Consider the following 27034-nt stretch of genomic DNA (forward strand, 5'->3'; position numbering starts at 1 on the left):
AACAGGATTTTCCTCACATAAACCGGTGTCAGGTCTGCCCAATCCGACCATCATTTTCTAAGTATTGTTATCACATAGATTCTAGCATTTTTCCAGATGTTGGGCTGACAGATTTGTAGTTTCCTATTTTTCCTCTCTCTTCCCTTCCTTAAATAGTGAGGTTACATCGACTATCTTCTGATCTGCAGAAACTGTTACAAAATCTTGGAGGATGAAGGGCAGCATGGTGGCACAGTGGTTAGCGCTGCTGCCCCACAGCGCCAGGAACCTGGGTTCGATTTCTGGCTTGGGTCACTGTCTGTGTGGAGTCTGCACATTCTCCCCGTGTCTGCATGGGTTTCCTCCCACGCTCCAAAAGACGTGCTGGTTAGGTGCATTGGCCATGCTAAATTCTCCCTCAGTGTACCCGAACAGGCACCGGAATGTGGTGACTAGGGGATTTTCACAGTAACTTCATTGCAGTGTTAACGTAAGCCTACTTGTGACACTAATAAATAAACTTTAAACAACGCAACCACTGCTGTTAGTAATGCTGCGGTTCCAACAGACACCCCCCTGTCTGCACATGGCTCTTTTTCCAAGGGAGTCTTATGTCTATGATTAGTGTACGTAACTTGGAGCAAACATGTGGTGTGTATTTTAAAGAAATATGTTGTGGCCTCTCTTGATGGATACTATCAGATGTTTCAGGTTTGATTCCAGGAGTTGCTGCATTAACTGATTCCACCCTGGGAAAGTTCAGGAATCAGTCAGTCAGTTCCCATTCCTGCTCAGGGGTGCATGTGTATTTCTGAACCAGGTTCTTGCATGAATGGGGTGTCTTCCACATTCCAGTCATTCACTGGCAGTCGCTGTCATGAGAGTGATAGCAACTTGTTTGAGGGCTACTGTGATTGTGGAAACGTAGTTCAGCAGCCTTCAGGAGAGAGTGGAGAGTGTTTTGGAGAAATAAGTGATCTGCAGCAGTGGCAGTTTCATAATAATATGAAAAAGTATGAAATATTATCAAATAGTAATTGTCCCATTCTTCGTACAGTCAATCTCCATGGCATCACTCCCCATATTGCAGGATCGAGCACCTTTCCTTCGGTACGTGTATGTGTAATGCTTTAAGTGTCGGTATGAGGTTCTGCAATTTCTGTACCTTGAGACTCTCTAGTGGCAGCGATAGACAGCTGAAGAATGACTGTGATGAACTGCTTTGACAATCCTAGTTAGAGATCACCTCGTGTAGATGGCCAGATGAGAAGTAATTGGTAAATAGCAAATGTTGTAAACATGTTCAATAGCTATTTTAATTGTAAGGATCAGTTGAATGCAAAGAGTTAAGACAATTGCTAATTTAGAGAGGAAGGCAAACTTCTGCAAAACTGACAGGGTTAGGACGAAACAAGGAGCTTTCTCTCAGACATTATGGAATATGTTTGGATAGTTCTCAGAGCTTGCGCTGCTGGTAGCCATGTTGACCTGTTGTCTGCACAGCTGGAACATCTGTAGCCTCACCGAGCTTTCCAGAAGCTCATCTCTTCAGTGTCCAGGATATCCTGAGCTTGTTAAATGATTAACTTCTCTTTGCAGATATAGTTACAGTTTCTGGAATGGGTATGATCATCTAATAAAAATTCAATGAAATATGAATGATTTCTTCTTGCTTTAACCACAGATTTCCATAAAGATATTCCTTGATTAAAAATTCCTGTGTGAAGAATGCCCCTTTTTGCTGCCCGTGCTTCCTCATGGTTGCTGTAAAGCTGGTGACTGGAGGTTTCTGATTTGAGGAAGGAAAACCTCTCGTGTTATTCAGTGTGTGTGCTTTAGCTTCCATCGCTTCATGTGTTGGTGTTTGAAATGGAGGAATGTGGATGGGAAGAAACGGATACTACTGCAGGAGGATCAGGAATGAGAGAACACAGATTTAAGATATTGGCGAAATCCCAGAATGGCGGGGAGGTGGGAGGGTAAATTAGGTGACTTTCTTTTTACTTTGGAAGCTATTTTGGTCTGGAATATACTGCTGGAAAGGATGGTCATAAGGGGATTCATGAGTAACTTTCAAAAATAAATTTGATCTTTATTTAAGAAGGAAAACTTTGCAGGGTTATGGGGAGACGGAATGAATTGGGTAGGTGTTTCAAAGGGCTGGCACAGGCCTGATGGGTTGGCTGCCTTCTCTTTGTTGTTTGGTGCTATGATTCTATGAATTGTATTTAGTGCAGCTGAAACTATAACCTGTTATAATTTAGGAATTTGAGTCCTTGATTTGTCTGCGTGGGTTTCCTCTGGGTGCTCCAGTTTCCTCTCTCACTCCAAAGATGTGCGGGTTAGTTTGATTGGCCATGCTAAATTGCCCCTTAGTGTCAGGGGGATTAGCAGGATAAATAGGTGGCGTTCTGGGGATAGGGCCTGGGTGGGATTGTTGTCGGTGCAGGCTCGATGGGTCGAATGGCCTCCTTCTGCGCTGTAGGATTCTATGATTTTAACCAGATTCTGGTTTGACTGAGTTCAGGTTTGAAAGCAGTCTGTCCCTTGACCTCCAGTGCCCTCCAGCAGTTCAATTCCTAGGTGGGAGGTTATTGGGTCTCGAGACATCCTTTTTTAAAATTCCTCCATGAGATGCAGGAAGCAAGGCCAACATTTGTTGTCCAATCCTAATTTTCTTTTTGCAAGATTCTGACAATGGTTTCATGGTCCCCATTACTGAGACTAACTTTTTACTTCCAGATTTATTAATTGAATTTAAATTCCATCAGCTGCGACCAATAAGCCTGGGCCTCTGGATTGCTAGTCCAGTGATATTACCACTACACAACAGTGTCTCCATGTTCCAAGGAGAGAGACAGAAACACAAAAGCTCCTTTAGAAAGAGAAATCATGGTCATCTGTCATCAAATTTACAAGCCAAACTATTACTTTTCCCCCAGATGGGAGGCACGGTGGCACAGTGGTTAGCACTGCTGCCTCACAACGCCAGGGACCCAGAATCAATTCCAGCCTCGGGTCACAGTCTGTGTAGAGTTTGCACTTTCTCCCCGTGTCTGCATGGGTTTCCTCCGGGTGCTCCAGTTTCCTCCTACAGTTCAAAGATGCGCGGGTTAGGTTGATTGGCCGTACTAAGTTGACCCTAGTGTCAGGAGGATTAGCAGGGTAAATGAGGATTACAGGAATAGGGCCTGGGTGGAATTATGGTCGGTACAGACTCGATGGGCTGAATGGCCCCCTTCTATACTGTAGCGATTCTATGATTCTATAAAGCGAGTTTATTCTGTGCAGATGCACAGAGCCCAGGGGTGAGAAAACAATGGAAAGTGCATTGTATGCACCTGCAAATAAAACTAGCTGACAAATGTGTTTGTGATACATTTCCCCACCATTTCACCTGGACCCATTAACTGTGCAGTTCTATAAATACAGCTGCACTGGGATCTGAGCCTGTATTTCTGCTTTCTAACTTCCTGTTGTTCTAATAGATGCTGCGAAAGTGCTGGGATCAGTGGAAGTTATGTTTGGAACAGCGAGAGGAACTTAAACTTCAGGAACTGACTGGACAAGCCCGAAACCAGTTCAGGTATTCTTATACTCTGCGGCTGGGTTAACACTTTAGTTTCCCAACTGAAAGTGTAATTACAGGTCCTGGAAAGGTGGAAATATCCTCCACGTTCTCAAGCTGATGTCTAATCACCCAAAAATGCTTAAAACATTCCACAGAGATCTGGCTTAGAAATCTGTACAGTCAAGTCCTATGATTCACGTATGGGAAAACTATTAGTCACATTTGCAAGTTCCAAACACTTGTGTTTGGTTATCTATCTACCAGCCTCTCTCTGTTGAGAATGCTGCTGAATAAAGGGCATGACATTGCATGGTTACATGGCTTCTAAATTGACAGCAACCAGACATTGTAACTGAAGTGGTGAGCAGGCCCCTGAAGGCACCACCAACACCTGAAGGGGGTGGGTTCAGGTTGGCTATCCAATGGCGACAGAAACATAAGGTAACATGGAGGCTGCGTCTAATGAAATAAACTGTCAGCTTGTGTTAATTTGAGGTGTTTGACTACAAAACTAAAATACCGCAGATGCTGAGAATCTGAAATGGAACAAAATGCTGGAAATACTCAGTATGTCCGGCTGCACCTATGAAGAGTGAAACAGAGCTCACATTTCAGGTCAGTGACCTTTTATAGGAAACGTCTGATGATGAAAGGTCATTGATTGAAATGTTGACTGTTTTTCTCTCTCCACAGGTGCTACCCTACCTGAGTGTTTCCAGCAACTTCTGTATCCATTTCCTTCAAACCTGTTTCTGGCTGATGTGGCGATCGCCATGTAGAAGATGCATAACATTAATCAGGGCCACAGTGATCCCTTGAACTGGGTTTGATTGCTGAAGGGTCTCAGACATTTTCCAATTTTTTTGTCCATAATTCAGCTGTGTTTCGAATCTGGTGTTTTGCCTGTTCCAGGACAGTGCGTGGTGGACAGGGAGCGTCTGCATTGAGATGCACAAGACAGCACAGTTGTGTATGAGAGGCTAAATGGACCATTGACAATAACACAAAATGCTGGAAATACTCAGCAGGTCTGGCAGCATCTGTGGCGAGAGAATGTTAGCTCTGTTTCTCTCCACAGCTGAGGCCAGAGATGCTGAGAGAATTTCCAAGGTTTACTGTTTACATTTCAGATTTCCAGATCTGCAGTATTTTGCTTTTGGAGATGGGCCATTGAATCATAGAATCCCTACAAGGCCATTCGGCCCATCGAGTCAGCACCGACCACAATCTCACCCAGGTCCTATTCCTGTAACCCCTCATATTTAATCTGCTAATCTCCCTGACATGAGGGTTAATTTAGCATGGCCAATCAACCTAACCTACATATCTTTGGACTGTGGGAGCACCCAGAAGAAACCCATGCAGACACGGGGAGAATGAGCAAACTCTACACAGACAGTGACCCGAGGCTGGAATTGAACCTAGGTCCCTGATGTGTGAGGCAACAATGGTGGCATAACCACTATGCCACCGTGCCATTCCAATTTTTTTGTTTACAATAGTTTGTTCTAACATAAGAACATAAGAAATAGGAGCAGGAGTAGGCCATCTAGCCCCTCGAGCCTGCCCCGCCGTTCAATAAGATCATGGCTGATCTGAAGTGAATCAGTTCCACTTACCCGCCTGCTCCCCATAACCCTTAATTCCCTTACCGATCAGAAATCCATCTATCCGTGACTTAAACATATTCAACGAGGTAGCCTCCACCACTTCAGTGGGCAGAGAATTCCAGAGATTCACCACCCTCTGAGAGAAGAAGTTCCTCCTCAACTCTGTCCTAAACTGACCCCCCTTTATTTTGAGGCTGTGCCCTCTAGTTCTGGTTTCCTTTCTAAGTGGAAAGAATCTCTCCACTTCTACCCTATCCAGCCCCTTCATTATCTTATATGCCTCTATAAGATCCCCCTCAGCCTTCTAAACTCCAACAAGTACAAACCTAATCTGCTCAATCTCTCCTCATAATCTACACCCCTCATCTCCGGTATCAACCTGGTGAACCTTCTCTGCACTCCCTCCAAGGCCAATATGTCCTTTCGCAAGTAAGGGGACCAAAACTGCACACAGTATTCCAGCTGTGGCCTCACCAATGCCTTGTACAGATGCAGCAAGACTTCTCTGCTTTTATATTCTATCCCCTTCGCGATACATGCCAACATCTCATTTGCCTTCTTGATCACCTGTTGTACTTGCAGACTGAGATTTTGCGACTCATGCACAAGGACCTCCAGGTCCCTTTGCACAGTAGCATGTTGTAATTTTTTTCCATTTAAATAATAATCCAATTTGCTATTATTTCTTCCAAAGTGAATAACCTCGCATTTGCCAACGTTATACTCCATCTGCCAGATCCTTGCCCACTCACTCAGCCTATTCAAATCTCTCTGCAGACCTTCCGCTTCCTCCACGCAATTCACTTTCCCACTTATCTTCGTGTCGTCAGCAAACTTTGTTACCCTACACTCAGTCCCCTCCTCCAGATCATGTATGTAAATAGTAAACAGTTGAGGCCCCAGTACCGATCCCTGCGGCAATAGAATCATAGAATCCTTATTGTGCAGAAGGAGGCCATTCGGCCCATCGAATCTGCACCGACCACAATCCCAGGCCCTATTTCTGCAACCCCACATGTTTATTCTGCTATTCTCCTGGCACTAGCATTGCCAATCAATCTAACCCGCACATCTTTGGACTGTGAGAGGAAACCGGAACACCCGGTGGAAACCCACACAGACATGGGGAGAACGTGCAAACTCCAAACAGACCAGCTGATGGTTTCAGTCTGTCAGTTTTGATATGTTTTTGTATCTTTTTCTGACTTAACGCTAATTGAATCAGGCCTGCCTGAGACAGTATCTTTACTGCCATTGACCTAGACATTTTCCTCAGCCATTGTCGGTGCTCTAAGTCCTTGGGAAATGCTCACTGTTTCCAGTCTGACGTGGGATGTGGGCACCACTGGCTGGGCCAGCATTTATTGCCCATCCCTAATTGCCGTTGGACTGAATGGCTTAGCATTTCAGAGGGGGTATTTAAGAGTCAACCACATTGCTGTGAGTCTGGAGTCACATGTAGGCCAGACCGAGCAAGGACAGCAGATTTCCTTCCCTCAAGGAACATTATTGAACCAGATGGGTTTTTACGACAATCGACAATGGTTTCATGGTCATCATTAAATTTTTAATTCCAAATTTTAAAAAAATTGAAATTCATGTTTCACCATCTACTGTGATGGGATTTGAACCCAGGTCTCCAGAGCATTACCCCAAGATTCTGGATTACAATGACAATACCACTACATCACTGCCTTGCCAATAGTTCACGGTTACACAGGCAATAAGACAATCTCTCCCTGCAATACAAATGGAGCATGCACAGAGCAGTCTGGAAGCACTGCAATTAAATGCTGCAGTATTGTGAGAGTTAGAATATTAATAAGTTACTTCAACTTGGCAATGCAGTTTGGTTAATGGAAAAGTCTCGAACCAATTCATTTTTTAAATATGGAAGTTAAACGAGTGTTAGAAGCCATGCCACTTGAGTTAATTCTATTTTATTGCCACGAAAATATCAATCCAACCCAACCCTTCAATCTTGCTTCATATTACTGACTTGAGTGAAATCAGTGTATCTTTCTGTTACAGGAAGGTATTGCTGAGGAAATCGCTGCATTGCTGGATAAAGCGCATTCAAGAGAGAAAGCAGACTCAGGTGAGGAATATGTGATTCAGGGTTAGAATGTTGGAGTAAGTTTCTCCAGTAATTCTAGTGGATCTGTGGGCTGAAGGACTGCAAGATGTGGAATTTAAACCATTTAGATCAGAAGAATCAAAGTTCAAACAAAAACGTCTCCTGCAAAATTTCAGCTTGTTAATTTCCGCTTTGAAGTGCTTCAGTGAAAGTTTCACATTTTAGCTTCACACTTAAAACATGCGCTTCTGTTAAAACAGACAAGAGTTTCAGTTGTTTCGAAATGGCAATTCAACAAGTGATTCAAACAAGTTATCTCCCTTAGAATCAATATGCTTCTAATCCTTGCTATGCTCCCTGCATTTTGGTCTGCTTCTTCGCACACCTTGTTGTCTGAACCCCTCTCTGCCAGTTATCTTGGGTCTGTGTCGCTCACTTCCTGTATCCCCGGGGTGGACGTGCTTTTTGCAATACTCTCTGCTGTCTAGGCCCACCTTCATACGAGATTCACATCAGCACTTACTGGTCCTGGATCTGTCTCAGTGCCACACATTGTTCTCTGGGGCTGGAACTTTTACACCTCCCTCCTTCCCCAACCACCTAGGCTGAAAGCTTGCCCCATTCCTTGAGCCTCCTCTGCTCAACTCCCTAAAACTTTGCCTGAGGCCTTGGACCAGCAATGCAACAATAACACAGTTGGCAATAAATAAAGTTGTTTTGATTTGATTTATTATTGTCACATTAGTATACAGTGAAAAGTATTGTTTCTTGCGTGCTATATGGAAAAGCACATCGTTCATAGAACATAGAACATAGAACGTAGAACAGTACAGCATAGAAAAGGAGAGACTGCAGAACCTAGTTTTACAGTCATAGTTAGGGTGTAAAGAAAGATCAACTTAATGCAAGGTAGGTCCATTCAAAAGTCTGATGGCAGTAGGGAAGAAACTGTTTTTGAGTCAGTTGGTACATGTCCCCAAACTTTTATACCTTTTTCCTGACGGAAGAAGGTGGAAGAGAGAATGTCCAGGGTGCATGGGGTCCTTGATTATGCTGGCTGCTTTGCTGAGGCAGTGGGAAGTGTAGACGGTGTCGATGGATAGGAGGCTGGTTTGCATAATGGATTGGGCTACATTCACGACCTTTTGTAGTTTCTTGCGGTCTTGGGCAGAGCAGGAGCCATACCAAGCTGTGATACAACCAGAAAGAATGCTTTCTATGGTGCATCTGTAAAATATGGTGAGAGCCGTAGCTGACATGCCAAATTTCCTTAGTCTTCTGAGAAAGTAGAGGCGTTGGTGGGCTTTATTAACTATAGTGTCGGCATGGGGGAACCAGAACAGGTTGTTGGTGATCTGGACACCTAAAAACTAAAATATGTGACCTAGTCAGATCAAAAACTTCTTTTGAAAAGATGTCTGCAGTAGGGCATTTCAATGAGAGCCTGCATTCCATGTTCCTGAGTACAATTTGACAGTTTGAAAAGTAACTAGGAACTGTTGTGAAAAATAATTAATTTTCAGCCTATGAGAGTCCCTGCTGAATCTCTCAGCAGTGTGTCTTGATCCACAGTGTAATGCCGATTCATTAAATTATGCCTCAGGTCTCTAATTACCTGATTGAGTTGTTAATCAGACACCCTGAGCAGTTCAGAATTGTTTTACTGTTGCTTCATAACTGGCAATAGTGGCACCGAGGAGTCCTTGGGTGACTCTGTATGTACTTTGAATAACAATGGCAGCCATGTCGCAATCGGCAAAGTGATGCATGTAGACGTCAGTGTATTTTAAGACTCACTCAGTACTTGTTACCTTCAGGGCTTCTTTCCATGGTATTAATCTTTTATTCAACTGCACATTGAAGAATTCTCACAGCAAGCTAGGAAGTAAAACGCACTGATTATCTGTCATGTTTCATAAATTTTACGCAGAACAAAATAACGATTGGGATGTATACACTAGAAGCTAAAATATCATAAACGATTATATAAAACTATGGAATTTTTTATCATCATGGCAAGATTTGACGTTACACAAATATAAAATTATATTTCCAGGGCCAGAGAGGCTGTTTAAAAGTCCTGACTTAGTTATAAACCAAGTTACATGTCATTAACAATTTTTACAGGGCTTTTAACAGTGATCTTACTGCATAAAAGCTTGTCAGTGCAGGGACTTCTCGAAGACTGCCATCTGGATTAAACAATGGTGAGCCCTGTGGAGGAGCAGGGACTCACTGACAGCACCTTGTGGATTTACGTGTTTAACTGCACCAGCAGAAGTTGTAATGTTTAAATATCTTCATTGCATTTTACTTCAAAGCCTCATCTGGCCTTGGATTAGAATTTTTTAAACCTCAAAATAACAGTGACTGCTTTCAATCACATCTGTGGGTTCCGAGCATGTGGTTGCCGATCTGCCAACAGCGACACTTTGTGAACAGCAATGTGATAAATGACCAATGTATCTCTGGAGGTTGAGAGATAACTGTTGCCCAGAATATTGGGAGAACACCTCTGCTTCTCTCATAGTATCTGAGATGTTTGAAGTTCACCTGAGTTGGTAGAGCGTCCCGAAAGGCAGCGTCTTTGATTTGATTTATTATTTTCACATGTGTTGAGATACAGTGAAAAGTATTGTTTCCTGTGCACCATACAGACACAGCATACCGTTCATAGAGTACATAGGGGAGAAGGAGAGGAGAGGGTGCAGAATATAGCGTTACAGTCATAGCTAGAATGTGGAGAAAGATCAGATTAATATAAGGTAGGTCCATTCAAAGGCCTAATGGCAGCAGGGAAGAAACTGTTCTTGAGTCGGTTGATTTTGATTTGATCTATTATTATTACATGTATTAGTATACAGTGAAAAGTATTGTTTCTTGCGCACTATACAGACAAAGCATACCATCTATAGAGAAAGAAAGGAGAGAGTGCAGAATGTAGTGTTACAGCCATAGCTAGGGTCATAGAATCATAGAGGTTTACAGCATGGAAACAGGTCCTTCGGCCCAACTTGTCCATGCTGCCCTTTTTTAAAAACCCCTAAGCTAATCCCAATTGCCCGCATTTGGCCCATATCCCTCTATACCCATCGTACCCATGTAACTGTCTAAATGCTTTTTAAAAGACAAAATTGTACCGGCCTCTACCACTACCTCTGGCAGCTTGTTCCAGACACTCACCATCCTCTGTGTGAAAGAATTGCCCTTCTGGACACTTTTGTATCTCTCCCCTCTCACCTTAAACCTATGCCCTCTAGTTTTAGACTCCCCTACCTTTGGGAAAAGATATTGACTATCTAACTGATCTATGTCCCTCATTATTTTATAGACCTCTATAAGATCACCCCTCAGCCTTCTATGCTCCAGAGAAAAAAGCCCCAGTCTATCCAGCCTCTCCTTATAACTCAAATCATCAAGTCCTGGTAGCCTCCTAGTAAATCTTTTCTTCACTCTTTCTAGTTTAGAGAAAGATCAACTTCATGCAAGGTAGGTCGATTCAAAGAACAAAGAACAATACAGCACAGGAATGGGCCCTTCGGCCCTCCAAGCCCGCGCCGCTCCCTGGTCCAAACTAGACCATTCTTTTGTATCCCTCCATTCCCACTCCGTTCATGTGGCTATCTAGATAAGTCTTAAACGTTCCCAGTGTGTCTGCCTCCACCACCTTGCCCGGCAGCGCATTCCAGGCCCCCACCACCCTCTGTGTAAAATACGTCCTTCTGATATCCGTGTTAAACCTCCCCCCCCTCACCTTGAACCTATGACCCCTCGTGAACGTCACCACCGACCTGGGAAGAAGCTTCCCACCGTTCACCCTATCTATGCCTTTCATAATTTTATACACCTCTATTAGGTCACCCCTCATCCTCCGTCTTTCCAGTGAGAACAACAACTTTCCAGTGAGATTCAAAAGTCTGACAGCAGCAGGGAAAAAACTGTTCTTGAGTCGGTTGTTACGTGACCTCAGACTTTTGTATCTTTTACCCGACGGAAGAAGGTGGGAGAAAGAATGTCCGGGGTGTGTGGGGTCCTTAATTATGCTGGCTGCTTTGCCGAGGCAGCAGGAAGTGTGGACAGAGTCAATGGATGGGAGGCTGGTTTGCGTGATAGATTGGGCTGCATTCACGACCTTTTGTAGTTCCTTGTGATCTTGGGCAGAGCAGGAGCCGTACCAAGCTGTGATACAACCAGAAAGAATGCTTTCTATGGTGCATCTGTAAACATTGGTGAGAGCCGTAGCTGACATGCCAAATTTTCTTGGTCTTCTGTGAAAGTAGAGGCATTGATGGGCTTTCTTAACTATAGTGTCGGCGTGGGGGGACCAGGACAGATTGTTGGTGATCTGTAATGAGCGTTTCAACCATTTCAACTTTGTTCCCATTGATGTAGACAGGGGCATGTTCGCCACTACGCTTCCTGAAGTTGATGACAATCTCCTTTGTTTTGTTGACATTGAGGGAGAGATTATTGTTGCCGCACCAGTTCACCAGATTCTCTATCTCATTCCTGTACTCTGTCTCAACATTGTTTGAGATCCGACCCACTACGGTGGTGTCGGCAGCAAACCTGAAAATCGAGTTGGAGGGGAATTTGGCCCCACCGTCATAGGTGTATAATGAGTATAGTAGGGGGCTGAGAACACAGCCTTGTGGGGCACCAGTGTTGAGGATGATCGTGGAGGAGGTGTTGTTGCCTATCCTTTCTGATTGTGGTCTGTGGGTTAGGAAGTTCAGGATCCAGTCACAGAGGGAGGAGCCTGGGCCCAGGCCATGGAGTTTGGAGATGAGTTTCGTAGAAATAATGGTGTTGAAGCCTGAACTGTCATCAATAAATAGGAGTCTGACATAGGTGTCCTTGTTATGTTTGGTACATGTCCTCAGACTTTTGACCAATGGAAGAAGCTGGAAGAGAGTATGTCCAGGGTGTGTGGAGTCCTTGATTATGCTGGCTGTTTTTCTGAGGCAGTGGGAGGTGTAGACAGATTCAATGGATGGGAGTCAATGAGATGGGATATCTGTGATGATATAGACGAATTTGGTACCGCATTAAAGTGTCAGCCTAGATTATGTGTTCAAACCTTGGAGTGAGGCTTTTTGAAATTTAAGGAACAGACTCTGAAGGGAGAAGCTGGAAGTGGATGAATCAACTAGATAGATTTAATTCAGAAGTCATGTTTTGGATACAGTGTGTAGATTTATGGTTTTACAAAGAATTAAAAACTTGAAAATAAATGGGACAGTCTGAATGACATCTGTGAAAGAGTCCTCGGGGGAGATGGGACATATTCTGTGTGAACTCTTTGCTTGTGTGTTTAATAGCTAACTGCATTCTGACATGGTTGCCATAGACTGGAAGGAGATAATGTGATCCCCAGCTTTAGTAAAGATTACAAGACAGTATTACATTTGTATTGGACAAATTTGGAGAGACCAGAGGATTTTTACCCATCTGTAATTATTGATATGTTTGTTTGTTTCGTATTTATGCTGGTTATGGGAAAAATATCCCAAATAGGAATGCAGGATAAAAATGACCTCATAATTGGAGACTGAGAGCTTCTTCTCTGTTTAATGCAGTTGTTTGGCTTATTTTCAGATTCAGGATCAGAAGGCTAACGCTCATTACAGTTGGACGATATTGCCTTTATATCTGAAGCAGTGGAAGATGTTTGTCAGTGAAAGGAAATACTTGAATATGATGAAAGAGACAGCGTGGGAGTTTCACAGGTACTGTCCATGTTCTTTAGAGAGGCTTTTTATCCAATTTACCTCCTGCAATCCTCTACCTACCAAACTCTGTGAAGCCCATGTAGCTGTTTTTTTTATTCACATGTGTTGACCGCAAAGTAGTTTGACCATATGGACACCACAGCTGAGCTTGGTCAACTCTCCACCTGATGCCCACTAATATTTCATTGCGGGGAGCAAGAGGAAGGGATGGTGAAATCTCTTCAGCTCCTAATGCAGTGAGGTCAACAATACCCCAACCTTCACCTGGACTGAAATCAGCACGCAGACAGGATCAACCTGGGACTTGCCTGTTCTTAAATAAAAACAGAAAATTCTGGAAATGTGTAACAGCTCTGGCTGTGTCTCTGGAGAGAGAATCTGAGTCACAATCCTTCACAAGAATTGGGAAAAGCTAAGGATGTGAGAGTTTTTAAGCACTTTGAAGAGGCAGTGGATGGGAGGAGATAGGTAAGGAACTAATGGGAGGGTCTGTGAGAGGGCAGTGGGCAGGACAGATCAACTGACAAAAGGGATAATGATGCAAGGCAAAAGGAGATGGTAGTGCAGCAATTATAGAAACAAAAGATGGGTCTTGAGGAGTTGTAAATATGAAAAGCAGAATAATCCAAAAATACACACAAGAACAAAACACAAAGGAAAAACACAGAAACAGGAATAGGGGACAGAAAATGTGACCTGAAATTGTTGAATCATAGAATCCCTACAGTGCAGAAGGCCATTCAGCCCATCGAGTCTGCACCGACAACATTCCCACCCAGACCCGATCCCCATAACCCCACATATTTACTCCGCTAATCCCCCTGACACTAAGGGGCAATTTAGCATGGCCAATCAACCTAATCTGCACATCTTTCGGACTATGGGAGGAAGCTGCAATACCTGGAGGAAACCCACACAGACATGGGGAGAACGTGCAAATTCCACACAGTCACCCGAAGCTGGAATTGAACCTGGGTCCCTGGTGCTGTGAGGTAGCGGTGCTAACCACTGTGCCACCGTGCCACTCAACTGAATGTTGAGATCAGATAGCTGCCTAATCAAAAGGTGAGGTGCTGTGCCTCATGTATACGCTGGGTTTCATTGGCACAGTGTTGGAAGCTGAGGTCATAGGGGAATGAGAATTGAAATGACAGGTGACTGGAAGCTTGGGGTCAAGTTTTGGGGCTGGATGGAGGTATCCTGCAAAATCCGTCACCCGGTTTGCATGTGGACTCCCCAACATATAGGCAATGGCACTGTGAGCAGCGAATGAAGTATACTAAATCGAAGAAGTACAAACAAGATGCTTGGTAGTACAGAACTTGAATATTTCTGCAAAGGAACAGTGATTATATTTCCCAATCAGGATTATGAGTGATTGGAGGGGAGCTTGTAGGTGGTGGTGTTCCCAGGTATTGCTGCCCTTGTCCTTCTAGTACGAAAATATGTCCTTCGTCTGAAATCTGACATTCTTGTGTTTGTCCTGATGAGTGTAAGATGAAAAGTTAATGGCCGGAACTCTACCATCTCACCCACAACGGATTCGGCGCGAGCGAGGGTCCGACAACAGAAATCTCCGTTGACCTTGGGCGGGAATTTCCGGTCTCGCCTGAGCAAGGCTGTAAAATCCCACCCAATGTCTCTCTTCACAATATTCATGTACAGGTAAATCATTATTTAAACGGGGATGTGTGTTTTGGGGTCCTGGATGGTGAGAAGGAAGGAGTTAAAAGGGAGGGTGTTGTATGCCCTACATTTGTATGGGGAGGGTACCATGAGAAGGGGAGGAATTGGGCGTGATAGAGGAATGGACCAGAGAGTTTGGGAAGGGAAAGGTTCTTTCAGAATGGAGGGGAAGATGTGTTTTGTGGTGGAATCACACTGGAGGTGGCAGAAATGGGGGTGAATGCCCCATTGTGTGTGGAAATTGGCGGTGGTGGTGGGTTTGGGGGGGGGGGGGGGCAGTGAGGGGGGAGGGGGGGTGGGACAAGGGTAACCCTATCATAGTTCTGGGCACCTTATTGTGTCTCAATGCCTCCAGCTGGGAATTAATAATGGCGAGGATAGGTTGAAGCTCAGCTTTGTTGTCCTTGCTGACACTGCCAATGTTCAAATATAAATAATAACCAATTTGCTGAGCTGCTGAAGGGCTTGGTAACAGTGGACAATAATCCTGCAAGAAGCCATAGCCTTTGCAATAGAGAGTATTTGGAGATAGTGAGTAAAACCAGATTAACGGGGCATAACTTTAAATTGGAACTAAAATTAGAGAAGAGATGGTATCAGGAAGGATCCCTTTTCACAAAGGCAGGGTGAAATCTGGAACAATCTCTTCAAAAAGAGAAAATGTAAAAACTGAGATTGCTCAATTTGTGTTAGGTAAAACAATTACCCAAGTGAAACAGATCAGCCCTGATGGGGTCGAGTGTTTAAACAATTGATTTGAGTCAGATCTCTTAGTAAAAAGATTGACCACAACTGCATGGGATGGACACTGTCTGAATACCTGTCAGTTGTCATAAATTGTGAGATCTAACTTTCCGTCCTCACAGAGAGACGGTGCTGAAATTGGCTTTTTACACTTGGTGGGAGAAGATGAATTGCCAGCGTGAGAATCGAATGGCAGAAAGATTGGTAAATATAACTTCATCCTTTCAACAGCCGATCATACCTGAAGGTTATGGGGTGGCACGGTGGCAGAGTGGTTAGCACTGCTGCCTCACTGCACCAGGGACCCGGGTTCTATGAAGGTAACAAAATAAACTACCTGAATTATACTGCTCAGTGGAAATGTTCAATTGTCAGCTTAGTCTGGGGAAATAGTTTAATTACAGCCGCAGTAAAACACATTAACTGTGTGGGGGTAAATGTTGAACTCATTAAGAAGTTGACCTTGGCTCAATGGGTAGCACTGTCTCATCTCGGAATCAGAAGGTGTGGGTCCAAGCCCAGACTATAGACCTGAGCACCGAATCCAGGTGGACACAGCAGTGTGGCACTGTAAGAGGTGCTGTCTTTTGATGAGATGTTGAGCTTGGATCCATCTGCACTATTTGAAGAGCCAGGGGAGTTCTCCCAGTATCCCGACCATTTATTGCTCACCCAACAGCACAAAAACAGATTAACACATTAATCTCATTGCTGATTTTGGGATCTTCCTATCTACAAATGGCTGCCACATTTCCTTTACCGCATGATTATAACAGTGACTGGGACTAAAATATAACTTTTCAGCTGTGAAAGCGGTTTATGAGGGAGTCGTGTTTTATTCCAAAGACACAACTCTTCCAGTTTCTGCACTGGTCTTAATTTGATAGGTTGTTGGGAATAACAACAATTTGTGTTTATAAAAAGCCTTTAATGTCATAAAACATCCCAAGGCACTTCACAGGAGTGTTAATGAAGCAAGATTTGACACCATGCCATGTAAGGCCACATTAGGACAGATTAGAGGGAGGTTTGAGGTGGGGCAAGGATTGAGAGGTTAAGGGTTTTTTTTCAGTGCGACAGGTAGTGTTAGAAGATTTAAAGAAGGGGTGACAACCCCTTCAGCGAGAGAAATAGTAACAATATCAGTTAATACGGGACCCACAACTCTCTCAGTGAGAGAATCATTAACAATATCAGGGAACATGGAACCCAGAACGGGAAACTGGTATGGCATTGGGAGGGAATTGATGGAGGTATTTCTCTTTCTGCAGGCTGTGATTCATTCTGCTCGCTGCATGTTGCTGCGGTACTGGTGGAGCTGGCGTGAGCAGACTGCTATCTGCCTGGAGGAGAGAGAGAAGGAGGCCATGGCGGCAGATCACTTCAGACATGAACTACTGCTTAAATCTATACAGTTTTGGAGAGAGACTGCAGCAGAGCAGAAAGCAGAGTATGTTTTTAAAAATCTTTATGTAACATTTCCTTAGGTAAACCTGAAATTTGAACTGTAATGGCTCAGCAGGTAAATGAATTTTGTGGTACATAGATTCTATATATTGAGTTAACTGGCCTGATAGTCAGAGTGGTGCATTTAGGTCCCGCTTTAGAAGACCATCCAATATGTAGCACTGAAAAGCATGTGTGGGTATCGGATGATCAGCTTATGCTCAATGGCTGACTGATTCTTGCTTTCTAAGCTCTCCTGTAAAGGATGGCCACTTGCGTAAGGTGCTAGAGGCTTGTTGGGGTTCATGAGACGACTCCAGATCAAGCTGCACTTTCAAGAAAGGTGAGAAAACAGAGTAAAGCCAGCAGATTTTTGCAAATGTATATTTATCAAAAAGACTTCTTAATGACAGCAAGAGGGTGGCACTCCAACAATTCATACTTGTATTAAAGGAGCAGTTCTGTTTGTTCTGCCTACACTTCTTCCTGCACTCTTCCCAAAACCACTGGTGTACCGCTCCTGCATCCTCTGCCCCACCTGAGAACCATGCTTAACATTCTCAGATATTGTTCAATGTCTTAAGGTGTTTCACGGGACTGTTATCGACCAAACTTTGACACAGCTGAATCAGGAAATATCAGGGCATTGGTCCTGAAGTTTGGCTATCGTTCAAACTGTTTATCCAACAATACAATTAGAAATTAAATCCCTCATAATTTGGGCTTTATCTGGAGAGAATACTGTGTCTTACATAAAGCTACAACAGGGCACAATGTAGTTGGGCAAAACTGATCATTGTTGGTAAAGCACTAATCGAAAATCAGGATACCACAAATGCTGGAAATCTGAAATAAAAAAACAGAAAATTCTGGAAATTGGGAAAGTTGGGCAGCATCTATGGAGTGAGAAAGAGAGTTTGTGTTTCAGGTCAATGACTTCAGAACAATGAGTTTTTGTGTCTGTTGTCCATATGTGATATAATCCAGCTCCCATTTCTCTCCTATTCCCATTTGCACTTATTCCCCTTTGCATCACTCTGACTCTATCACCTACATAATTATTCTTATATGTTGACATGCACTTTGCTTCAAGCATTGACTCTGGAAGTGTATTCCACCGCCTAAAAACGCTGAACAAAAACATTTTCAACAGCATTTGGGTAAAGTACTTAGAGGTACAGGTCTGTCACTGATGTTAGTGTTGCTGGGAAGTTTGAGGTGTTGACTATCACAATATTGAAGTGTAATTTTAACCCAACTTCTATTGTGTTGACATCGATGTTGAATTGTATATAAGTTTCAAATGTGTTCAAGTCACACTGCAGGTAGCTGGAGACCAGAATTCTGTTTGAATGTAATTCTTGCACCCTTTGTGTTTCCTGGTTATCAACTTCCATATTTCCGTCAGTTCCTGAATGGCCCCAGTGGATTGGGAGTTAGCAAATGTGACTCTGCTATTCAGGAAAGGAGGGATGGGGAGAGAAAACCGGGAACGATAGGTCAGTTAACCAAACATCAATCATTGAAAGTGGCTGGAATCTACCATTAAGAAAGTCTGTGTTTAACAATGCACTCAGAGTCAATGTGGTTTCATAAAATGTTTCACACATTTATTAAGAGTTTTTTGAGGCTGCAACTAGTCAGGTTAATAAAGGAGAATCAATACATACAGTGCATCTGGATTTCCAAAAGGTGCTACAATGGAGGTTAATAATCAAGGTAAGGGTTCATGGAGTTGGGGTAATATATTAGCAGATAGAGAATTGGTTAATGAATGGGAAACAGAAGGATAAAATGGACATTTTCAAGTTGGCAAGCGATAACCAGTGGAGTGCTACAAGGATCACTGCTGGAGCAGTTATTAAACCAGTTATTAATGGTCTATGTTAATGACTTGGACAAAGAGACTGTGAGGCCTCAATGTTTGATGTGGATACAAAGCTAGGTGGAAATGTAAGTATAAGGAGGACACAGAGGCTGCAAAGAGATATAGACAGGTTCGATGAGTAAGCAGCAAGGTGGCAGATGGAGCATAATGTGGGGTAAATATGAGGTTACTCACTTTGATAAGAGGAATAGAAAAGGAGAAATTTTTCAAAGGGCTTGTGGACCTTGTAAATGAGAGGCGATGTACTTGCACAAAAAACATAAAGTAAGCAAACAATTGGGAAGGCAAATGGCATGTTAAGCTTTATTGCAAAGAAGACTAGAGTATAAAAGCAACGAGGTCTTGCTAAATTGTATGAAAGTCACCAAAAGCCCAGAGGAACATAGGCTACCCTCCTCCTTTTTGAGAGAGAGTTCACTGATGGAGATTTAACCTGAGGGTCACCACATCTCAGGCGAGGGGTAAGGTTGAGAAGGCCTTGAATAACCTCAGCTGGTATGGGAATTGAACCCGTGCTGTTGGCATTGCTCCACATCATAAATCAACTGTCCAGCCAACTGAGCTAACTGACCCTGCCAAATTGTATAGGGCTTTGGTGGTCATACCTTGGGGGTGCTGTGTGCAGTTTTTGTCTCCATAGCTAAGGAAAGATAAACTTGCCTTGGAAATGATGCAGCCAAAGTTCACTAGATTAGTTCCTGGGATGAGATGGTCGTCCTATGATGAGGGGTTGAATAAATTAGGCCTGTGCTGTCTGCAGTTTAGAAGCAGGAGAGGTGATCTCTTTGAAACATACAAATTCTGAAGGGGCTTGACAGGGTAGATACTGAGAGATTGTTTCCCCGGGATAGGGACAGTCTCAGGGTAAGTGATTGATCATTTCAGACTGTGATGAGAAGAAATTTCTTTACTCAGTGGATTGTGAACCTTTGGATTTCCCTACCCCAGAGCATTGTGGATGATCCATCATTGAGTAATATTTAAGGCTGGTATATACAGATATTTGATCTCTCGGGGAATTGAGGGATATGAAGAAGTGGCGGGAAGTGGCGTTGAGGCAGGAGATCAGCCATGATTGTATTGAATGGCTGAGTTGGCTCAAGGAGCCATTTGGTCTCCTCCTGCTCCTATTTCTTATGTTCTTATGTCTATCTCTGCCCCAGAAGAGACCATGAAATGCGAGCTGTAAGACATTGGTACAAGTGTCGTTTGCGTGGAACCTGGAGTGCTTGGCAGCTGGTAAGAAATTGAACAAACATCTGCTTCGGTTAAATGTGTTACAAGAAGTGGCGATCAAATTGGAATGAAATGAAACTAAATAAATTCCTGTGTCCACACCGTGCAGTCAACAGTTCACTGAGTGAGATATACAAACAGATATTGCAGTTATGTACAAAGTCTAACAGCTAGAATCAACCAAATTCTGTTCCTTTCTAATTTAATAAGGAATTATATCAGTCAAATAGAAAATGAACCTGGTATTGGCAATATTGTTAAGTTTGAATTATACTTTACCTATCACTCAGTGCCAAAATTTGCGGCAAAATAAGCTTAGGACTGAATTTCCTGTTGGAACACACTGCTTAAACTCCATATGCATCAGCTGCCACATTTTTCGAGTAACACTGAACAAAATCATACATTATTCATCGATCTTGTTACTTACTTTTCTGCTCCATCCCCCAGCTGTTCCTATTTTAAAAAAAAGTATTTTGTGGGATATGGGCATCGTTGGCAAAGTCAGCATTTGTTGCCCATTCATAGATAGATAGAAACCCTACAGTGCACCGACCACAATCCCACCCAGGCCCTACCCCCATATCCCCACACATTTACCCGCTAATCCCTCTAACCTACGCATCTCAGGACACTAAAGGGCAATTTTAGCATGGCCAATCAACCTAACCCGCACATCTTTGGACTGTGGGAGGAAACCGGAGCACCCAGAGGAAACCCATGCAGACACGAGGAGAATGTGCAAATTCCACACAGACAGTGACCCAAGCCGGGAATCGAACCCAGGTCCCTGGAGCTGTGAAGCAGCAGTGCTAACCACTGTGCTACCGTGCCGCCCACTGATTCTGTCTTATGATTATTCTGATCCTAATTATGATTATTCTGATCCTAATTGCCCTTGAACTGAGTGGCTTGCTAGTCCATTTCAGAGGGCAGTTATGAGGCAACCACCTTGCTGTGGAATTGGAGTCACAGGTAGGCCAGACCAGGATGTCAGATTTCCTTCTCTATTGGTGAACCACATGGGTTTCTTACAATAATCAATGATAGTTTCATGGTCACTATTACTGAGACTGGCTTTCAATTCTAGACTTTTTTTATATGAACTTAAATTCCACCAGATTCCATGATGGGATTTGAACCCGTATCCTCAGAGCATTAGCCTGGGTCTCTGCATCACTAGTTCAGAGACATTATCATGAAGCCACTGTCCTCCCACTGTTTTTGGCAGCAGTGCTTTCTGTGCCTAACATATGCATTGCCTTTCTACCTCTCTGATTAGATCATTGAAGTCACTGACTGGCACTCAGATTACCTCATTGTCAATTCCAGCACAATCTTCCCTGTGGATCTAAAGTAGTTACATTTGCTTCATTCTCATGTCAGTCAGCATGATTGATAAAGAAGCTGGGAAAGTGTGAAGGAGAATGGGCTGTTTGGGGGTTGCTGAGTGCTTCTGCGATAGAATTATTTGTTAACTCATTGGGGTCAGCAGGTTTGGTGGGTTTGCATGCACTGTCCTTTCACTTGAGACCTGGGTTGAAACCCTATAATGTGTGAAATGAATGTCTAGTTCTCCTTGACCCTGGATCCAAACACCTTCCCCCACTGATGTAGCATGAAATTAACAATCTTGATCTAGTCATAGTAGTTGTGAGAAATTAAATACCACATTAACACAATGGATGGAACTTTTCTAGGTTCGGGTTTAGAGAATATTGTTTGTGGAGAAGAATAATCATAAGACCATAAGACAAAGGAGCAGAATTAGGCCACTCGGCCCATTGAGTCTGCTCCGCCTTTCAATCATGGCTGATATTTTTCTCATCCCCATTCTCCTGCCTTTTCCCCATAATCCCTGATCCCCTTATTAATCAAAAATCTATCTATCTCTTAAAGACACTCAATGACCTGCCCACCACAGCCTTCTGCGGCAAAGAGTTCCACAGATTCACCACTCTCTGGCTGAAGAAATTCCTTCTCATCTCTGTTTTAAAGGATTGTCCCCTTAGTCTGAGGTTGTGTCTTCGGGTTCTAGTTTTTCCTATTAGTGGAAACATCCTCTCCACGTCCACTCTATCCAGGCCTTGCAGTATCCTGTGAGTTTCAATAAGATCCTGAGATTACAACCCTAGAAGTCCTGCTTTTTAATTTTCTACCTAACTCCCTAAACTGCTGCTGCAGGACCTCATCACTCTTCCTACCTATGTCGTTAGTACCAATATGTACCACAACCTCTGGCTGTTCACCCTCTCCCTTCAGAATGCTTTCTGTTCGTTCAGAGACATCCTGGACCCTGGCACCAGGGAGGCAACATACCATCCTGGAGTCTCTTTCATGTCCACAGAAACGCCTATCTGTACCCCTAACTATAGAGTCCCCTATAACTATTGCTCCAGTCCTCTTTGTCCCTCTCTGCTTAACAACAGAGCCAGCCGTGGTACCACTGCTTTGGCTGCTGCTGCTGTTATCCCCTGATAGCCCATCTCCCCCAACAGTATCCAAAACGGTATACTTGTGCGAGAGAGGGATGACCACAGGGGATTCCTGCACTGACTGCCTGCCCCTTCTGGCGGTCATCCATCTATCTACCTGCACCTTGGGTGTGACCATGTCTCTAAAGCTCCTGTCTATGACACTTTCCGCCTCCTTCATGCTCCTAAGTGCATCCAACTGCTGCTCCAATCTATCCACGCGTTCTGTAAGGAGCTAGAAATTGGGTGCACTTCCTGCAGACATAGTCATCCGAGAACGTTGGAAGCGTCACAGATCTCCCACATCTCACAAGTGCAGCACTGAACCCCACTGACCGACATTTCGAGCACCAATGAAATTATTTGAAAAAAATTATAAAACTCTTCCCTTCACTTTTACCGTCTCACAGTGGCCTTTTGTTTGGTTAGAGGAGGAGGGAGGGAGGGAAACACTAATGTAGTGTTTCGGGTTTACCGCTCCTTGACACCCAGATCTTCTGCTTCCCACTTCTTGGTAAATGTTGCTGGTCCGACTTCTCCCAGAATGCACCAGTGAAGTCCCTCAGCCGCCTCTACCGGATGACTGTTACTTGTCATTTATATTAATGATTTGAATGAGAATATAGGGGGCATGGTTAGTAAGTTTGCAGATGACACCACGATTGGTGGCGTAGTGGAAAGTGAAGAAGGTTATCTCGGATTGCAACGGGATCTTGATCAATTGGGCCAGTGGACTGACGAATGGCAGTTGGAGTTTAATTTAGATAAATGTGAGGTGATGCATTTTGGTAGATTGAACCAGGGCAGGACTTAATCAGTTAATGGTAGGGTGTTGGGGAGAGTTACAGAACAAAGAGATCTAGAGGTACAGGTTTATAGCTCCTTGAAAGTGGAGTCACAGGTGGACAGAGTGGTGAAGAAAGCATTCAGCATGCTTGGTTTCATTGGTCAGAACGTTGAATACAGGAGTTGGGATGTCTTGTTGAAGTTGTACAAGACATTGGTAAGGCCACACTTGGAATACTGTGTACAGTTCTGGTCACCCTATTATAGAAAGGATATTATTAAACTAGAAAGAGTGCAGAAGAGATTTACTAGGATGCTACCGGGACTTGATGGTTTGAGTTATAAAGGGAGGCTGGATAGACTGGAACTTTTTTCCTCTGGAGCATAGAAGGCTGAGATCTTATAGAAATCTTATAGAGATGTATAAAATAATGAGGGGCATAGATCAGTAGATAGTCAATATCTTTTCCCAAAGGTAGGAGAGTCTAAAACTAGAAGGCATAGGTTTAAGATGAGAGGGGAGAGATACAAAAGGGTCCAGAGGGGCAATGTTTTTCACACACAGGAGTGTGTGTGTCTGGAACAAGCTGCCAGAGGTAGTAGTAGAGGTGGGTACAATTTTGTCTTTTAAAAAGCGTTTAGACAGTTACATGGGTAAGATGGGTATAGAGGGATATGGGCCAAATGCTGGCATTTGGGACTAGCTTAAGGGTTTTTAAAAAAAGGGCAGCATGGACAAGTTGGGCCAAAGGGCCTGTTTCCATGCTGTAAACCTCTATGACTCTCTGTGACTCAAATCCCTACAGTGCAGAAGGAGGGCATTCGGCCCATCAAGCCTGCATCAACAACAATCCCTCCCAGACCCTATCTCTGTAACCCCACATATTCACCCAGCTAATCCCTCTGACACTAAGAGGCAATTTAGTGTGGCCAATTAACCTAACCCGCATATCTTTCGGACTGTGGGAGGAAACCGGAGCACCCGGAGTAAACCCACGCAGACATGGGGAGAATGTGCAAACTCCACAATGACAGTGACCTGAGGCCGGAATTGAACCCAGGTCCCTGGCGCTGTGAGGCAGCAGAGCTAACCACTGTGCCACCGTGCTGCTGGCCAAACGAGCATTTTATTGTCCATCCCTACTTGCTCTTGAAAAAGTGGTGGTGAGCCAACTTCTTGATCCACTGAAACCATGTGGGTACATCCACATTGCTGTTAGGAAGGACATTTCACAATTGTGACCCAAAGACTGTGAAGAAGTAGCAATATAATTCCAGATCAAGATGGTATGTGGTTTAGAGGGGGACTTGCAGGTGGTTGTGTTTCCATGCATCTGCTGCCCTGATTGTTGTCTCTGCTGGGAAAGTGTTTGTGTAGACCTTGGTGGAGTTTTCCCAGAGAGTTGGAGATGGACTGAGGGTGCAGCTGGAAATTTGGGAAATATGTTATCAGGAATCCCTATGCGTTACCACTCCCACGTTGGCATCTGTTGATGGAGAAGTCGGGAACCCCTGCGAAGAGGTGGGAAGACAAAGAAACTCATTAAGGAGGCAGTTAAAAGGAGTTTTTCGGTTGTAACACCTCTTTGCCAACAGCAGAACAGACTCGTGCTGTCTGTCCAACCCAGCAGGTACGAGCACAGCTAGGCAGAATGGCACAGTGAAACTGAGAAGCTCACAATGCTTGATTGGCTGCACCGAAGAGCTGCAGAGACTTGGCCAGGCGATCTGTTCAAAACACTCTTTCCCTCAGAGAGTTTTATCACTGCTTGGCAGGTGAGTGCACACTCCCTGAAAGGCACTTCACCTTCGCAGCACTTCACTTCCCTTCAGTTGCACCTCCCTGCTGTCGGCTTTGGTTGGCACTGGAGCAGCTTATGCAGTTAGACCATTCACCACTGCTGAGGACAGACGGGGTTCCCACTTCACATAGTGCAGCTGTAGGGATTCTATTCTTCTAAATCAGAGTGTGGGGCTTGGCACTTACAAGTATTCCGTCACCCACCTGTAATGTCCTGCTGGGGTCCACAATCTCCAGTTAGAGGCACAACCCTGCTGCTGACCTCCTCGGCATCCATGCATTCGTGGTTGAACTAAGTGTCCTCATCCTCCTGCCCTTAGAAGGGCTCACCTCACTGCAGCCCCTCAGTTGGGGAGCTACCTTCCAGGTTGATTCACCATTTCTTTGGGTGCCGCAGTTTGAAAAGCTGCTGAGCTTTTCTGAAATCTGTCAGAAATGGAAATCCCAAAATAGCCATGCCGTCCTGATTGCCTTCTCAATGTGGCTGGGTTTGTGAACCAAAACTTGTCCCACAGTCTGAAAAGAAACTAAGGCAGTAATGTTCTGCCCAACGAGTCAGGACTGCATCAATCTCATTTAACTTGCTGTTTCAGTCACACAAGCTGTTGACACTTGTAAATATGAAACAGAAAATGCTGGATAAACTCAGCAGGTCTGGCAGCATCTGTGGAGAGAGAAACAGAGTTAACATTTCGAGTCCCTATGACCCTTCTACAGAAAAGCATGCTCAGTATGTTACTTTGATTTTGTTGATGCTCTCAGTTTGGGCTTGCAAATGATGCTGGGCAAATGAAGACCCCAAAGCCTGTGGCATGATAGCTGAGCCAGACTTAGTACCCTCAGGGAAGAAGAAATATTTGATTTGATGTGATTTATTATTGTCACATGTATTGGTATACAGTGAAAAGTATTGTTTCTTGCGTGCTATACAGACAAAGCATACCGTTCATAGAGAAGGAAAGGAGAGAATGCAGAATGTAGTGTTACAGTCATAGCTAGGGTGTCGAGAAAGATCAACTTAATATAAGGTAGGTCCATTCAAAAATCTAACAGCAGCAGGGAAGAAGCTGTTCTTGAGTCAGTTGGTACGTGACCTCAGACTTTTGTATCTTTTTCCCGATGGAAGAAGGTGCAAGAGAGAATGTCCAGGATGCGTGGGGTTCTTGATTATGCTGGCTGCTTTTCTGAGGCAGCGGGAAGTGTAGACAGAAATAAGAAATAAAGAGATGAGATTAAATTATTGATGAATTTAAAATATAGCAGAAAGTGTCAAGTGCTCATTCTTCAGCAGAATTTTATAGTGGTAGATTTGATGAATTTAACACCAGTGTGTAAATAGTAATTTTTAACTTTACAGTATGTGCAGAAAAGGCGTGAGAAGTGGAAGAAGCTCATGTGTGCAGATGCGCATTATCAGCAAGTAGTGCTGTCCAAAACCTTGCGTGAATGGAAGGTGAGTGACAGACGGTGTAATGTGGACTGATGGTTGCCTCCAGTTTTAGTCGCATTTTTATACCAAATGCTGAATGAGGGTACATTCGTTTCTATACTCTTGCCCCTCTTCCTATCAGTTTGGGCTGGATTTGAACTCATGCAATCTCACGTACCCTGGCTTTAGAATATTAGGATTTAGAATATTATATGCCAGCGTTGACTGCCTGTTGCATTTGTTTATTCAGGCAGGGAAATTTAGGATCAGTGCTTGTGAGCGTGGTGGAATCTGGATCCATGCATTAAATACGTACTGTACTCACTGCCTACCCATCCTCTTGTTATCTAAAATAATGGGCAGCATTTTTATTATGTTAAAAAATGCTTTTTTTCAAGTCCTTTTGTTTGAAGTGATATTTTTACATGACACAGATCCTGACAGCACCTTTAAAGCATTATGCCTTACATCCCAGAAGGGCCTAGCTTCCATTTCTGGTCCGTGCTGGGTCAGTGATGGAACTTCCACAACCAGGAAGTGCCTCTGAAGGGGAACGCGATCAGCCTGGATTCCTG

At 43.8% G+C, this 27034-nt stretch overlaps 1 protein-coding gene across 1 annotated transcript in view; it reads left to right on the top strand.

Annotated features, from left to right (window-relative positions):
* sfi1 (SFI1 centrin binding protein) overlaps positions 1-27034 on the top strand; it is a 164081-nt gene that overhangs the window by 55528 nt on the left and 81519 nt on the right. Inside the window, exons 11-17 of the mRNA XM_078226823.1 lie at positions 3468-3565; positions 7192-7258; positions 12836-12966; positions 15522-15603; positions 16671-16849; positions 19897-19972; positions 26388-26483. Coding sequence (XP_078082949.1) covers positions 3468-3565; positions 7192-7258; positions 12836-12966; positions 15522-15603; positions 16671-16849; positions 19897-19972; positions 26388-26483 — 729 coding nt within the window. The remainder of the gene's footprint in view (positions 1-3467; positions 3566-7191; positions 7259-12835; positions 12967-15521; positions 15604-16670; positions 16850-19896; positions 19973-26387; positions 26484-27034) is intronic.

Source organism: Mustelus asterias, chromosome 13 (assembly GCF_964213995.1).
Source record: "Mustelus asterias chromosome 13, sMusAst1.hap1.1, whole genome shotgun sequence".
Lineage (NCBI taxonomy): Eukaryota > Metazoa > Chordata > Chondrichthyes > Carcharhiniformes > Triakidae > Mustelus > Mustelus asterias.